The 17,291-nt window shown below is 43.2% G+C and overlaps 1 protein-coding gene across 1 annotated transcript in view; it reads right to left on the bottom strand.

Annotated features, from left to right (window-relative positions):
- T265_12838 (hypothetical protein) overlaps positions 1–17,291 on the bottom strand; it is a gene marked incomplete at both ends in the record, with an annotated part of 54,247 nt that overhangs the window by 16,979 nt on the left and 19,977 nt on the right. Inside the window, 9 exons of the mRNA XM_009165799.1 lie at positions 348–399; positions 2,147–2,243; positions 5,171–5,211; positions 7,504–7,587; positions 9,649–9,787; positions 11,633–11,914; positions 13,285–13,408; positions 15,080–15,157; positions 16,376–16,445. Coding sequence (XP_009164063.1) covers positions 348–399; positions 2,147–2,243; positions 5,171–5,211; positions 7,504–7,587; positions 9,649–9,787; positions 11,633–11,914; positions 13,285–13,408; positions 15,080–15,157; positions 16,376–16,445 — 967 coding nt within the window. The remainder of the gene's footprint in view (positions 1–347; positions 400–2,146; positions 2,244–5,170; positions 5,212–7,503; positions 7,588–9,648; positions 9,788–11,632; positions 11,915–13,284; positions 13,409–15,079; positions 15,158–16,375; positions 16,446–17,291) is intronic.

Here is a 17,291-nt window from a genome sequence, read left to right on the forward strand (position 1 = left end):
TTCTTGGGGCTCATCAGGTAGGCGCAGTCTCCGAGAAGGGCGAAACCGGTCGTTGTCTGTCGACGGATTTTCAGCAACCTTATGAGTAGTACATTACAAAGATATCTTATCCTTATTAGTTGCTCTTATACTGTTTCGGAACGCATGACGTCAAACGACGGGCCGCAAGAGATCTAGTTATACACGTCAGTTACACTTCAGTTAACGAAATTTGTGATTAAATAAACAGACAGGACAGTTGCAATCAAACTGTCATTGCAAAGGGTCAGTGATCAGGTGAACAATCATGGTTGGTCTTTAGTAAACTGACAAGGTTTACGGTTTTCGATGGAAAAAAACCTACGTACTTTCTTACTGATTCCAGTGCGATAGCCGACGAAATGCGAAGGGCAAAAGTAGCTGGAATAGAAAAAATTAAACTTCCAGGCTGAAACATTCAGTGAATGACTTGGAGACAAACGCGTTGTTAACCTAGCGAACGCTGACATGGATTGTATAGTGTGGAAATAACGGGCTTTCTAGTAATGAGTGATGAGTAATGCAAGGAAAGACTTGAAATTCCTGTGTGCCTCAAACGAAGCAGACAGTTCGCCAAGTGTTCCAACGTTGGTGTCATTGAATATCTTTCTGCCTACTCGTGTTTTGAAAGTACTAAGGATAATTCCGAGTGTCCAAATAAGGTCGGTGAAAAGTAGTGTCCTACGTTTATTGTGTATTGCTGGCATCAGAAATGTGTAAGTGCTCCAAGTTGATATTTGCATGAAACACAAAGGTCGGTCAATAACAAGGGTTTAAAAGACTAGGTTTGGTGACTATTTACTGATAGGCGACTGGCCCCTTCGATAACCAAGAGAAAACAATGGCGGAGACGGTCAGTTTTAGGTGATCGATGGTACTGTGTTCTTTGAAAGTAAATGTGTTTATAGCACACTAGAAAAGGAGGGAAACTTGAAGCGTGCTCAACTTCTTAAATATTAGTGTGTCAATTGGACGTCATTCGACGAAAGAACTTTAGCGAATTATTGAACACAAACAAGACAAACTAACAATAAATTGACTACACGGTAGCGCCAAGAGTATGCACTACGCGTTATCTTCGGAAAGCCATATTCGATTCCAGTGTGTGTACCAGCTGTGACGTTCCGCGTCATTTTTTGGAGCGTTTCCCTTCAAGGTGTTGGACAGAGGTACCACTTTCGGCTTAACCTTATCAGAGAAACGAAAGATTCTTTTCTTGAATGAAATGGTATCTATCAAGTCGCATTGGGTCTAGTACGTGGGAGTTGGCTGCAGCCCCAATTTTCTGTTCAATTTTGCGTAGCCAGTCTTCCATTATGTCGACCAATCCAGCGTTAATCTAAGCACATCACGCTGTCTAGTGATCAATCGGGATGGATGTTTTTGCGTCTATCAGCGTCCGTCTTCACATTGCCGGTTTTTTGTCGGGGTTTTCTGCTTGGAGCAAATACGATAAATGTCCCCCGGTAAAAGGCATATTGGTGTTCATTTTGTGAAACATTCCTAACCCGTGTAACTTTTCATCGAGCCATTGGAATCATCATCATTGTCAGCTGTAGTAGCCGCCTACTTGTCGTACAGTGGTTGTAGCTGCCTTAGTTTCGTTCACCGATGACTCAGGGAGGTAGGGTAGGTAGCTGCGTACTGGAGGCGGAAGCTGATAAATTAGTGCACAAATATAGCCCTGTAGGTTGACCGTTAAGTGGGAGGACTGGGAGCGGAGCTATGCATTGAAGGCAACAGCTTGGATGCACGAGCGCCGTTGAGGACGCGACTGGGCCACGTCTGACAATGTCTCTAACCATTGGCCCGTCTCAGGAAGACGGCAATGACCAGCGCAGCTGAGTTTCTGGTAATGGCTTTTATACTTCGCTGCCACGTCATTGTTTGACCGCCTCTGGCTCTCTTCCGCCCTTCAGATCGCTGTGAGAAAACAGCCCTTCGAGGAAGTCGGTCGACTGGCATATGCGGCACGTGGCCAATCCAGCGCAACCTATGCAGTGTGATCAGTTCATCTATTGAGGTTGAGTTATCTTCCCGAATACCATTGCTGATCCGATGTTCCCACCATTAGAGTAAAAGCCCATGAATCCAAATGAATTATTATTTCGGCAAGCAAGTGACATACCTCTCGGATATTCGAAATCCTTCGACAATTGAATCCATAGCGATCCGTAGTCACGATATCTGGCTCTGTCCTCGTGTGCGTTGTAGTCTGTCGGGGGCTGGAACATTCAAAGGTAGAGCATACCAATAGACCTATTTTGGGAGATGCGTAAACCGTCTGAATTCACCGAGCAATACAAATACGATGTTAAGTAGGAGGTTCGTGAGAGTACTCCCTCCTTATTGGGGCACACATTGGACGATATGGGGCTTGAGTGGTTTTCCCTCGCAGTTTCTGCATTTCATAACGCCCCTTTGAATGGTTATCGTTTCTGGAAGTTTATTATGGCCTTCATTCACATTTTGTAGAACATGAGGTTGACGGAAACTCGGGGACTGCGCCTACCTGATGAGACCCAAGAAGGGCGAAACCGGTCGTGGGCTGTCGACGAATTTTCAGCAACCTTACCAGTAAAGCATCACAAATATATACATGTGTCGTGATATCTCGAATATCCTAGTGACTGAAACATGAGACGGCCTGGTACAACACATTAAGTTACCTGGAAACATCGCGAACAAGAGATTCAGCTGGGTTCCAGGCGAGTCTCTCACAAAACCAAATTAGTTTGCAAATGAGTGTATATTCGCTACTGTTAGCTATATTTGAAGATTCTTAACGAAGCAGTCCAATCAGATGGAACACGTACGCCACTTGGACTAAAAGTGAAACTAATTATGAATCCCATTTTAAAAAATTCTTGGTCGAGCAAACATTTCCCGGAGTACTAAAATCTACAAGGCAATCTGTTCGTAGTTGATTTTAGCTAACCAGAAAACTGGCGAAATCTGGTCACTGTTTCCAGTTTACTTACGAAGAAATCATTCCCCATGTTTGCACCTCTTAGTACGAGTGCCTCTGTAAGAAAGTTGTTTCTTATCTGAGTCTTATGAACTGAAAGCACAGGGGGAATCTCACTGATTACCACAATTTTTTCCTTCACTTAGCGTGTGTTCCAGCATTATCCACAGAGTTCACCCACCGTTTTGTCAGACACGTGCATGGATTCTTTTCCTCTATTCTTATTGTGTACAACCCCGTTTTTGTTACCACTTCGTGCCCATTCCGCATTTCTTGTTTTGACCTGGGCTGTTTGACCTTCGCATCACATGTGATGCTTAGATCAATACATGAGTTTCGCTATCTTGTGGCCATCTTACCTCGCGTCAGTGTGGACTATGGGATCACTTTAGTAACTAGGGTTTCCTAAACCAGTGTACGGAAGCCACGATTTGAGCTTTGTACGGCTTAATTATTTTACCATCTTATTCATAGCACAGCATTTATTGATAATCCTCCATTTGAACCATTTTGCTCTTGAGATTCGCGCGTAACTGAACGCGAACCAACTGACTACTGGAAACAATCAGTAATATGTCCCCAGAGGAAATCGCTTGGCGACCGTCTAGATCCATCTATTACCTAACTTACCTTAGTGTTTTCTGTCTGCGTACGTTACACAATACTAATTTGTGAATGTCGTTACCGTCGTTATGATGACTTTGCGATCGTTTATCTTATCAGTTTTATTTTGGATTTTAATAACAGAAAAAAGAGAATCACTAGCCGGATGTTGAATAAGATTTTACCGCTCAGATTATCTCTATTTTGTGACTATTTCGTTGATTAGGCCTTCTTTCTGATTTTTTATGTGCAATACATTCCAGTCTAGAACAGTAGTCTTCGATTATTTCCTTCGTTCGTAATCCCCATTTCAGATGACATCTTCCCTTTATCTCATGTGAAACAGTCTTAAGGCAGAAGTCGAACCCCTCAGAAGAGGTACCGCCGACGAGAGATCACCTTAACACAAGACAGGTAACAGCACCGTCGGCCTGCCATATCATCCCTTTGCTAATAATATGATATTTCCCCAGAGGGATCACCTTCTAGAGAAAGCTAATACTTCAGTTTTTCTCGCCGGACTTTTTATTGACTATGATGATAAAATGACAGATAAGTCGTTGCTCATTTTGTGTGAATCGACATTTGATTGCAAGTGTCAAACTGATTGGCCATCAGATATACCTTTTTTGAGATGTGTCCAGTTCTTTCGATATTTGGAAGAAATCGGATAAACGAATCTTCGATCTGCACACAGGACATGCTTTTTAGCAAACCGCAGCCGACGTACAACTGGATGAAAATGGAAAAATTCTGCTGGAATCCCGAAAACGTCCGGATATCAAACTAGTGGGCGAACAGATAGTTGCTTACTGACTTGATCACCGCTTTTATGATCCATTTTTAGGCCCTGTCTTGTTTTTCGACCAAGACTAGTGGTTGCTAAATTTGCTGGTCAGAAACCGTCGGCTAACTCTCGCTCATACAATTAACAACAAAGTAATCAGAACCTTCCGCACCAACCCAATGCGGATATAGAGGTTAGTTTTTTCGAGCTCGAAATACGTAGTAAGTAACAAAGACATCATTGAACTTAGAATTTGTTGGCTTGTGAACAGCATGCGTCGGCCTTTCTGCCCAGAACTAGTCGAAGTACCTACTCGTTTCTGTAATCAGACTGGGTTCAACAAGAGTTGCCACAGATTGGTCACACGAACGGCCTTAATGATTAACACTTGTCCCACATATTATAGTGAGGTTCATTTTTTACGAAGAGTAGACGATACTAAGGAAGGATATGACGCTGAAAGAATGATTACGCAAGCCGTCTTGAAGAACACTCCTTGGCGCCTTTTTTGGAGCCATTCGTAACGCCGACCGTCAGTTTATCATCGTTCGCCTGAGAAGCTAAACGTTTACAGAATTTGAAGCAGTGATATGCAGAGTTCTGTTGAATTTGAGGAACCGACATATAGTACAGAGAGATTATGTGACATCAACATTTCCTCGGGAGATGCTTTTTCTTCAGGATTATCAACATAGTAGTTTGCACATTACATAAACGAGTGCACATTTGGGAAAAGCAGTGTAAGGTAGAAAAAACTGGACACCGAAGGGGAGTAACAAAACACCATGGCTTACTTTTAAATCGTTCGAGCAAGGTAATTGCATGAATTGTTCACCTGTGCGAATGGAAATACCACAGAATACAAGTTGTTTTCAGTTTGTAACCCAAAAGTGTTTCATCGTCAAGTCCTTAAAAGGAGGGTAGTCTTTAGGCGGATTAAGCAACTTGGTTACATTTTTTTGGGAACGACATCTAATGTATTCTCTAACAGGTCAGCTTTATTGCGCTGTTGTTGTTCGTTCAACATCCCACTTTGACTGTCGGTAGACAATCTTCCAGAATCGATCTCAAACCGACTGACCGTTTGGGTTCTGTCTACTGAGGTGTATACTATCAGACCATGCGTACTACTGACGGGGCACGCGAGTAGTATGTTTTCTTGCAAAACCGCTTCGGGATCCTTGAAAAGTGAGGGGCATTTGCTTGCATTCGATTAACAGTCAATGACTATCTAGGAAGGTTCAGGAATACGCGTTCAAGGAGAAGATGGATATTCAGTTTTCGTCCAATAGTCCATAACTTTCCAGTTGGTGTTTTCTATTAAGTAGCTCCGCAGCGAAAGCCTGCTTCCTTTCACTGGTGGAATAAAAGAGTGGACAAAAAGATGAATAGTACCACAGCTCTTGCCTACTTGAACCCACAGCTGTATGCTGACCCTTAACTGTAGGTATTCTGTTTATGATGTGCTGTGACTCCAACTCATATTCTGATCGTCCATCCTGAAAGTGGCATTTTCGGGGGAAAATATTTACGTGCGCGATTGCGGTACACACATTACTGTATGAGAAGTTGCTGGCTTTTCTGTCCTCTAAGGTTTAGGTCTCTGTCTCAGGCAAGGGCAAACCACGGTTCCTGACAATGCAACTCAGCTTTTTAGGCCTGGACAGGCGGTCAAGGCGTTATTGTCTATGAATGTAATACTGCCTGAGTTGGGACTGTCGAAATTCTGAATTCACTTCGAGTGATTTCAGGCAAGTTTCCCTATTCGAACGATCGATAACTATCGGTGGCCCAGTCAGGATGTTAGCATTCCCAGTAACACTCGCACAAGGGGAATCGTCCTCTAAACTGCGATGTTTTGGAATCAGCACGAGACAAACAGGCGCAGTCGGAGTGAATTACAGTTTGAACTTTCGGAACAAAATTCCCAATTGTAAGAAATCATGGACAACCGCAAGTGGAGCTTGTTAACTTCATAGAATACTCGCTACTGGAATCAGTAGACACTTGGGTTTGTCAATCGAAATTGGGCGAATGACTTATCTCATTCCAAAAATTCATAGTAAATCAATTCGGTGATGTTTGCTGAATTAGGGGATTTTACGAGGGGAATCTGGCGACAGTAAGTTCTTTAGGTGGGCTTTTAAATTGATCGACCAGCTGCGGTCACTCTCGGGCTTCTTTGTGGCAGCAACTCAAAAGTTCCACGAACTACTACCACCGTCTGTTGATTCGGAATGAACACAAAAGGTGGATGGCGTACGGTAGAGTGGAAAAATCAAACAGAACTGCAGAAATCACTAAGGCGGACTACACTAGTTAAACCTATTTCAATTTGGCGGTTTAAATAAACTGATGAACATGACAAAATATCTGAGGATATCAGGGTTTTCGCTAAACTACTCACTCATTTTTGAATAATCGCTAAACTAAATTTTGCGCAGCAAAATTGATGGGGACCACTCCCTAGATGCATTCAAAGTGGAAAGAACTTTACCTAACCGATTTAGGAACTGTGAGCCACGGCTGAAACAACGAGCTAGTAAAGAATGTTACTAGGAACGATTTATTGTACCAACCGACGTCGAATGGATTGTTCGAGCAGAAACTGCGCAGCAAAATCCGTGTTTGTCGCTAACTACCGCCTATGTGCGTAGCAATCGTGAGAATCAGTAAAACCAACCAAATTTTCGTTTGACAACAAAAGAAGCAGTTGAATCGCTAGTTACTCAAAATTAGCTTTGTGCTGTCCACCAGCAATAAGTCCGTCGGAGAGATTTCAGCAATCTTGTGAGTAGCGTATTGAATCTACTTAATATATTCCGATAGCTCAAATATCGCACCTACTGAAACAAGAGGTGATCTGGTCCAGCACATTTAGTCTGGATGATTAGCATAAACGAGAGGTTGAGCTCGGTTCCGGCAAAGTCAAAACGGTATGAAAATGAGTGTATAAGTCGAAATTTAGTTGTTATTTCGATGTCTGAAGCATATCATTACCACGCATAAAAATAACATTGAAGTTTCCGGGGAGAATGCTAAATTGGGACCAATTGGTAAGGAGAAATCGTCTTTTAAGCTTTATGTATAAGTAGTATGCGTTTTAGTTCCTCAAGAATTAGCGTACCAATCATTCGGTTTTTGGCGGGAAGTGAAAACCGGATTTGTGGACGCTCCTTAAGTCGACGCTCCGTCACTTCAGCTGGAATATCTGGAATAAAACGGGATGTAGGCAACTGAGTGACTTCTTGATTGAGCAAAAGTCACCATGGGTAAACCAAAACAAATGAAAATCTCTGTGGTTAGATTAAATTCCGGATGTCGTTAATTGTTACTTGTGAATACTGAGCGCCCGGGCAGGCTGTCAGTTTTTAATCATCGTAAAAATATAACCAGAAAGAACTCTTGATGCTGTCACATTAAGCACCAAATAAGTCTGTGGATCACATTAAGCGTCGGGAAAACCCTCGGTTAAAAGTACATATGTGATGCGCCTCAAATACCGGAGAACCTCTGATCGTCCTAAAGTTACCTATAAGGGTCTTTTGGTAATACAATAAGGGTTTCACTTTTCAGGCAAAATCAATCAGTTTTCAAAAGTCGGAAGGTAACTTGAATTGACTGGCAATTGTCGGCAGTTTGAATCTTACGGGTTTCCTCAGAAATTGGAACACCTTACTTTCGAGCTGGTGGTAAATATCTGAACGTTTTGGATACCAATCGATAATTGGCAGTGCCAGAAACCCAGGGTTAGGCAGGATGTCATGCCACGCATTTCGTATTCACACATTCACGTATTCAGTAATTATTGACTTCCAAATCTCGTGTGGTCGTCGAACTATGTGTGATCTGCTGCCAAATGGATGGATCTCACAAGCTGAGTGCACAGCCCCTCGACAAGTCATCTATGAAGGCATTCGACCCATCACCACGTGTCAATTCACATAACATCAGGATAATGGACATGAAAAGAAAATTATGGGATTACAGACCTACATATCAGGTCCTGATGAAACGCAGTGTATTCAAATGTCTGTAGCATACGCGTCATTTGACCAACCAGAACGACATACAAGAGAGGCAATTCGTCACTATCATATGTCCTGAATTCTGAAAATGGTTCTAGAGCAAAGCAGCCAAGATATCGAGAAAAAACGGCCACTGTTGGTTGCTTGATAAAATAGTTTATCAATCGGGGGAGGGGGTATATTCTTGACCAGGGCAGAACCCAGCCTCATCTCTCAAAATATGACAAGTGTTCATGGATAAGGCTGAACAAAATGTCACTGGAAAGAGCAATGGTGATTCTCTCTGTTAGGGTTACATGGCACATTTATGAATGTCGGAAGCGGTCCATTCTTTCAATAAGACTGAATATCTTAGATTCATATTCCTTACAAACTGTAGGGTGCAAGTTTCCGGAGACAGTGAGGCCACACGGATGGTCACAGAGGGTACATGAAGCATCGGTTTCCTCACCTTCACGCAACATTAAATGGACGTTCACTCCACACTTGGTCTGACTCCACAAAGTAAAAAGCACTACTTAGGTTTCTATGGCACACTCTAGAAGAGCCTTGGTACTGACCCAAACAAGTACACAAAATTGACGCTCACTATTTTTGCGTCTTTGGGGTCACCCGCTCAGTTTCAACTTTATTTTTAACCTTGAAAATGCTCACACACACGTCTTATATTAAAATGGGAGTTCGACTGTACCTGCCACGAGAGGAGAAACGTATGGGGTGGATATCAATCATGAAAATCTCTTGTGCCGTAAAGGTGCGGTCTCACTGGGCGTGTCAGAATAAACGCTAAATCAGTCCACACTTTGTAATCGTGACTCCAGCATTCTTCTCCACGTATGCATTTGATGTACTAACAGTCGAACACTGTCAACTCCTTCAGTAAACCCTTTCGGGAGGGGGGGGGCATTCACCTAATGGACAGCAACTGTTAACTGCCAGATATTCGCACAACGTTGCTAAAACCTGACGAAATCAAGAAATCGGTGGAATGTGCAACACAATAGGAGCAAAGGATTCGTCCCTGGTTACGTCGTTGCGGCACCTACACGGGAAGACTTCCAATAACGAGATAAAATTGAGTAGCACCGATCAAACTAGTCAGAAACTATGTGGGACTTCGATAGATTACATGGTACCTTTGAGAATGTCAGGTGATTTTGTTGAATAAAAATGTTTGATAGATTTACTCCCTAACATTATCATACAACTAGTTAAAACCGAACGGTTGAAACACAAATATATACCGCAAGCAATGTACTTCAGACCCGTCGTTCTTTCATTCATCAGCCTGGTATCCTTGTTCAAAGTTGAGGTGAGATCAGGGGCGCACCAGATTATACAGAGATTTTGTTTCGACATTCGAGTAATCAGGTCGTAATAGAGCTGCCGAAAGAAAGAGGTAGACCATTGATAAAAACACCAAATTACAAAAACAGCAGAGTTATAAAAAGAGTCCAGCTTTTGAGCCGTTACTTCAGGAAAGTCAGTGCATCGTAGGACAAATATTTCAAGTAAAAAATACGTCATTCTTTTCAGATTTATCAAAAGAAGTCGGGTAAATAATCTTTTTTCAGAAGAGTGGTTCGGAATTATTGTAGTTTCGGCAGAAACATTCACCGACCAATTACCCGACTCAAAGTACTATGGGAGCGCAGGTGGAAACCTCCAAACTGACCATAAGGTTTGTTGATTTTGGCCAGACGGTACAGGACGTGGTAGGTTAGGCTGACAAGCCTCTGTTCCTGCGGGACCGTTGCCACAATAGTAGCTGTTCCAATGTCTTTTGTGACACCGCTAACCTCTGAGTGCAAGGTACACCGAAACACACATATGTGAATGGGGCTACTCCTTATGTGAATGAGTAATAACCCGGTTATCTGCGAACTGATCAATTGTCTCCTTCAGCGATACGACACAAAGTGTTGACGCAGTTCATCTGGCAATCAAATGAACTGGAAATGTCCCCCAACCCATCGTGTGATCCTTAGCGATTTTAGTCCTTAGGCATAAGGTCACCGAGACCCATTTGTGACGTCAGAGAGGACGATATCGATCGGTCGAGGCAGATAATGTGATTCTTCCAGCATCCCGCAATTATGGGGTTTTGCGGGATAGGTATATTTGTTCATAGCCACACCACTCTCGTCTGAACGGCCGTGTTCTTGTTCTGGCGTAATCATTCCGGTGAGTCCACATCAAAGGGAAGCACTGGACTCGAGCTTCGCTCTCATTAGAGCCCATCAGCAGTGCATATCCAATGGTCATGCCGGGATTTGAACCCAGAACATCTGACATGCAAGGTGAGCGTGGAACCACTACTCTACCAACGCACGCTGGACGCAGCTGAATTATCACGTCTGAACAGGCCACAAAAACCCCAAAAACTGCAACCCAAATGTTGCCCAGTGGGTTTCAAGCGTGAGTCATTCTATCTGACTGAGAAGTCCTACTGGTGGGTCAGTCGATGGTCACTACCAGGACAGTTACTGGGTCGTCGTCCGATGAGTCGGATACACCAGTCACATCATTCAAGTGTGAACACGTTCGCCTGTTCAGACGTGAAAATTCAGATGCGTCCAATGTGCGTCGGTGGAGTAGTAGTTACACGCTCGCCTCGAATGTCAGATGTCCGGGGTTCAAATCCCGGCACGACCTTTAGATATGCACTGCTGGTGAGCTCTAATAAGAGCGAAACTCGAGTTCAGTGCTTTCCCCTGGTGTGGACTCACCGGAATAATTCCGCTGGAACAGGAGGATGGCCGTTCAAACGCGAGTGGTGTGCCTAGGAACAAGACATCTCTCTTTGTTAGTAAGAGCTGTTGCTTGGCTCGCAACAGACTCAAGGTAGATACCCGTTTTACTCAGACCGATTGAATGCATTATATGCTTCAGCTGAGCTCTTTTGGAGAGTTAAGGTGACAACGAGATTATCCAGTTCCCGAAGACTGAACATTCAAATAAAGTATCTTCCACAAGATCAGCTATCCGCTCTTCTGAAAGACATTCGTGTTCTTGATGCTAATTGATATTTAAATACTGTTGATTTGTGTCAGACAGCCAAAGAGAGGGGTTGCGCTTGTATAAACCAACAATGAGGTCGACAGACAGCCTTCAAGGCAGTTGACCTATTTTTATCTTTCCAGAACTAGTTTAAATGGTCATCTGTAGTGTCTGATCGATTGCCGTTGTTCTTTTTTTGGGGCAAGCATACTGGGAAGAGAAGCTCACCTGGAAATTGGTCTCCTTGACTAGAAAATAACCGGAATAAAGATCTTCCATGGAAACACGATGCATCATGTTCGCCAAACTAATTGTGCTCACGTAGGCCGGATGCACTGGTTGGTCGATAAAACGACTTTCTTGAACAATTTTCAGCTCTTGTACATAGGTTGCAAATGTATGAGGATCATCGTTCCACAGGAAATCCCAGTTGCTTTGGTCCCATTGATTCAGGCAGCGACCAGCTTCCTCCGTTAGGAATTTCAGATAGTCGTACACGGCTCCGCAAATCTGTGAATCCAAGATAGTGTTTTTCTGCACGTTATTAACAATCGGATAAGCAAAATATATCCCAGGAAAAAAGTACTCTCTTAGTAGACGAATGGCCGTCAACGCGCTAATGAACACACTTTGCATGTTCCTGGAGATTAGCGTTTGATTGCCCCGAGGTAATAGTTATTGTATTGGGGAGGAAGTGTGACAAATGTATGGCGATGAACCTTTTAAACTAGATTTTTCCACAACTGGAATTGTGGACATCGTTTAGAGAAACTACCCCTCTGTTGTGTCTAGTGTTATGTCCAGTGCGGAATAGCAAGCTCCGTTTAATGATCCTGTGAGCTGCATTTGGTGATTGATTGTTCTGACGATCATCACACTCAAAAAAAACATGCTAAATGATTAGTCTTAAGCACCAATGTCAATTTTTTTGACGGGATACTCACCTAAAGCCTAGCTAACTCTCTTGTTTGGGGTGATTTTAACCAAATGAATGCGCAACGCCAGATCGCCTCATGTTTCATTTGGTACGATATTCGATATATCGTAGTAGATTTTCACAAAAAGGAACCATTCACCAGGATGCCGAAGTCTCTTCGACAGCCCACGACCGGTTTAGTCATTTTTGCGGCTTATCAGGTAGGCGCAGTCACCGAGTTTCCGTCAACCTCATGTTCCACTTGAACCCAAATTGGACAGATTTCGACAAATACACTCATTCGCACATCAACTGGATTTTCACGGAAGACTCTAATGAAGGATGATTCTTCAGCCAAAAGTGCTTTATAAAGGCCACCTCATGTTTCAGTTGGTACAACATTCGAGACAGCGAAGCGTAATACGCTACTCATAAGGTTGCTGAAAACTCTTCGATAGCTTACGACCGGTAGGCAAGTAGGTGAGTGTATAAGTCTAATTTCATGCTATTTGTGTTCAAGTGGAACATATGATTGACAAAAATTAGGGAACTGCACCTACCTGATGAGTTCCAAGAATGCAGGACCGGTCGTGGACTGGTGAAGGGTTTTCAGCAACCTAATAACTAGTTCATTGCGTCTATATGATTGATGGCTGCTGTTAAAATGAGCATACTTTCAGCCACATCGGCTCATAGATCTGGTTCCTAGGCAATCAATCAGGGCGACACCATTCGTTTGACATTCAGTCAGATAAATTGAAATTTTGGCGACGATGTAAAAAAAATGATAAAATGATACGAATTTGACAAGGAATTCCTTGCCTGTGCTGAATACTGTATTAGTTCGAGACTAGGTTGTAAAGCACCGTATGACAATGGGATGTATTAATCTGCACTCGCCCATTGTGCTTGCTGCATATATGAATCAAATACTCAAATGTTAGCGCGGTAAAAAAGCACGAACCTCGGATATTCGCTGCGTGCCAGTCTGCGTCAAATTCATATGGACAACGAAGAAGGTACAGATCGTGGAGTTTGAGAACTCACAAAGCGTTCCAAAATCACAGTCTAAGTCCGTGGCCAGGAAACTGAAAGAGCGGGAATTTGGGGGTGTTTGGTGGAGGGAGAAAACCTTTTTGATTAAAGCGAAGGTATTGAACGTGCGATTGATCCATTACGACAGGGATAATAAGCAACATAAGCTAGACGGGATTGATACATCTGACTCACCTCTCAGTTGTGGGCTGCTAACAGACGTAGATATATCACCTAATATGTATGGTTCAGCTACATTTTTCACTGAATACGCGATTAATTTTAACGAAGGTTTCTGCTTTATATTCCGAATTAATATTTCTTTTACTTTCCGTTGACAGTAACGGAAATTTTGTGTATTGAGGGCAAATTTCACTCCCACAGTTATCCAAGAAGCTGACCACTACGAGGATAGAATGGCTTGCTTTCATAAAACTCTCTGTCTGGCACACAAAACACGACTATTTTCTACCGGTGTAACGGTGATGCTACTGATGGGGTAGGCATGCGAGTAGTATGTTTTCATCTTGTAAATGCGCTCTGAGTCCATTGAAAAGGGAGATCTGTTGCGGAATCTGTGGAGTCGCATTTACTTGGATTTGAGCAACAGTCAATAAATATCCAAGAAAGTTCAGAAAGACGAGTTCAAGGAGATGGATGTTCATTTTTTGTAAACAAGATAAGTGTTTTGCTTCCCTGTCCAATAGTCTGTAGCTGCTCAGTTAGCATTTTCTAATAAATATCTCCGCAGCGAAGGCCTTCTTCCTTTTGCCGGTACACCCATTTCCTGCCAAAGTATGAGTTAAGCTCATGCTTGTAGCCGAACGGCTTGGAATAGGATTAGTAGGCCAGGAGGTCACAGGTCCGAGTTTCGTACGGTCCACACACCTGATGATTCCCAAAATGAATGGTGCTTTTTACAGTGCCTCTCGGCTTGTCATCATAGCTTGGTGTTGTATCCTTTCACCTGCCCTGACGCTACTGGGTTATAGTCAGAAGACAAGAAGACGACCTGAAGGCACTGTGTATTAACGCAATTACAAACTTCTATATATATGATTCACTTGTCACCGTATTTGACGGTCGATCCGCTGTCAACCAACCAGTGTCTCTCCCATACATCCACACTGGTTCTCGGTTGAGCGTAGATGGCCGTCTGTGCGCTTGTATACGGGGTGATCTCGGTTGAGCGTGGGTGTGAACTTTCTGTGTCCCTAGTTGACCTTTCTCCGGCACATGATGAAATCGGACGTGATTCCGAAGTGGGGGCATAATCGCACGGCTCTGTTCCACATGACTGTTCCGCTGCGCAGTAGGCTGATGCGCAGCCGTATTACTTGGCCTCGCCTGCACGACGAGATCTCAAATAAGAACGAACTAGTGGCAATTTGTAATGTACTACTCATAAGGTTGCTGAAAATCCATCGACAATTGCTTTTCACTGAGCATCAGGATTGACCAAGAATGAAGTACTGAAGATGACTTATTCCTTTAAACACTGATTGGTATTTGTTAGTGGACAAATCCCACCCTTTTGTGAGAAACGAGAGCTTTTTCAAGTACACGGTCTGGTCAAACGCAGTGAAAGGGCAAATAGCTTTCTTCACATAGTATGCCGGTGACATGTGGGATTCATAGTGTTGGATTCACTCTAAAGGTATATCAATTCCAATCGAATATCATGTAAAAAAAAATCAAAAGTAAGTACTATTTCTCCGACCTACTTTTCATCCAGATAGTATGCCAAACCTCCTTCGTTCATATTTTTTAGAAGAGATGACACAATCAGCAGTGGGTTGGCACTGAAACAGAAAGGATACAAAGGAGGGTGATTTTGCGGGATTACTCTCATAATTGCCTAACACAGCGTAAGAGTGAACGATGCTGCGGAATATGGGTAGCTCTGATGCGTCACCTGGTTGTTCGCCGAGTCTGTTAGCTGGTTTGCTGAAGTTTCATAACCAACAGAGATGGCATCATCAAGATGGGTTGAATGGATCGCGGTCAATCCACACCAGCAATTGCACCTCATTTAGTGAGGAGGCGATTGCTATCCATCTGCCAAGGTCGGCGAAAAGAGCAGGGATCAAACCGGCCAGAAATAGGTTCCGGTAAATTCCGGAAACGCCGAGCAATCTGGCTTTACTGCTCACCTCTCACCGCGTATTATGTCATGAATAAATGGGGTACAACTTACCCTATGATAGAAGTCAACTTGACCTAAATAATCCCGACCAATACAAGCACTAGAATTTCACAGTATTTCAGGCATATCAGGCACCATATTAATTGGAACCTAATTCAAATAAGCCCTGCAGTTTTCATAAATTTGTTTACACCTGGAACTCAACTGCCATCAAACGTGACAGACCTGAATATATTTATGAATACAGGTTGAGAAATCTCTCGGACATTTATGAAGAATGACGCCAAATTTCGGGTTTTCTTCTTGATGCTCGATTTTCGAGGAGACTTTCTACGCCAAATTTGATGGCTTGTGTAAGTGCATTATCCGTTTACTTCAAAACTTGAAAGTGTTTTGGGCCATAACTTGGCTTCCATGAATAATAATTGCAGAAACTGAAATTACGNCGAGCGTCGTGAAATTCCGTGGACCCGACTCTTTCAATCAGTAGACCTTGCGAATCCATGATGTTTCCTTCTTTAGACTGGCATAACAACAAAATGTGCGATTGATCCGGGCCAACTACAGTTCTGAGCCCGGTCAGATCGATCACTACGTATAAGGTACGTTGCAGCATGAAGCTACCATTTATAAGAATTTTATGCGTTGCTATTGAGTTTACTAGCATACTAGATTTTGGTTAAGGCGTTACTAAATATACTGCCGACAAAATATCAGTAGACTGTTCAAGCTTGTCTTGCAGTATTCTGAATATTTCTCAGTATGTTACCATCGTAAATTTTTCTTTAAATGTTGTCGCACCTTTGACGTGAATCAGAACCACTGGGGAAAGTCAAACCACGTTTTCCAATGCAAACTCACGTGGTACACTCACCGATACTGTGACCGAAGGCAGGTGAGGCACCATACAAGGCGTAGAACTTCCTTTGGTCTGTTCGGGATGACTAGAAGAAAATAAAGTATAATTAAATATATGGGTGGGAAATGACTTCCATGGGAAAGAAGGCACAGGGGAGACAACGGGGCTTAGTTACCCCCTATTCTGACTGATAACTGAATGATCATATTTTCCTGGGCGACAACTTGTACGTGATTGCCGTGCATTTGAAAGAAAATCGACCCTTTCAAACAGCGACAAAATTTTGCAACGGATGTCATTAGATTGTCAAACTGTGTAACTGAAATGGTAGGCACTTTGTCAGCGGCGGTCAATAATGGTTGTCAGAGCCGAGTGGCCAATCAAAAATGCACCGGTCGAGCACTGGTACATACATCATCAGCAGCAGCAGCGTGACAGCAGTGTTCAGCACTGGTATCTCTCTGCCATACAACCACGAGTTAGTTGAAAGCCTTATTGTGAAGAGAAGAACAAAGGGAAAGAAATAGTGATTTCTACATTCCGAGGTGCCCATACTTCATTCAGGCAATCTGAATAGAAACTGGCAACAAGAGCGCGAGTGATATAGATTGGCAGCCATATCTTTCAGCGTCTCCCACTAGGTGTACTCGGGAACACGCGGTCACAATTTCGGAAGCCGATTAACGCCGATAGTGCCATAATCTAACCACTGCACATCCTGGCGCAATGGTCTCTGGATCACCAGAGGTGAGCAGCCTGAAGCCAGTGGAGATTGATGGGGTGGTTAGCTCAACCATTGCGCTTGCATCTCGATTTTTTGTTTCTGAAACACAGCACACATCAATGCCAAGCTAGTGCAGTGTGAGAGCAAGAGAAGCTTGTTGTCCTGCATGCTTCAGTGTGCGGGCATTGAATGCGACCAAATAAACTG

The sequence above is a fragment of the Opisthorchis viverrini genome, assembly GCF_000715545.1.
Source record: "Opisthorchis viverrini unplaced genomic scaffold opera_v5_18, whole genome shotgun sequence".
Classification (NCBI taxonomy): domain Eukaryota; kingdom Metazoa; phylum Platyhelminthes; class Trematoda; order Opisthorchiida; family Opisthorchiidae; genus Opisthorchis; species Opisthorchis viverrini.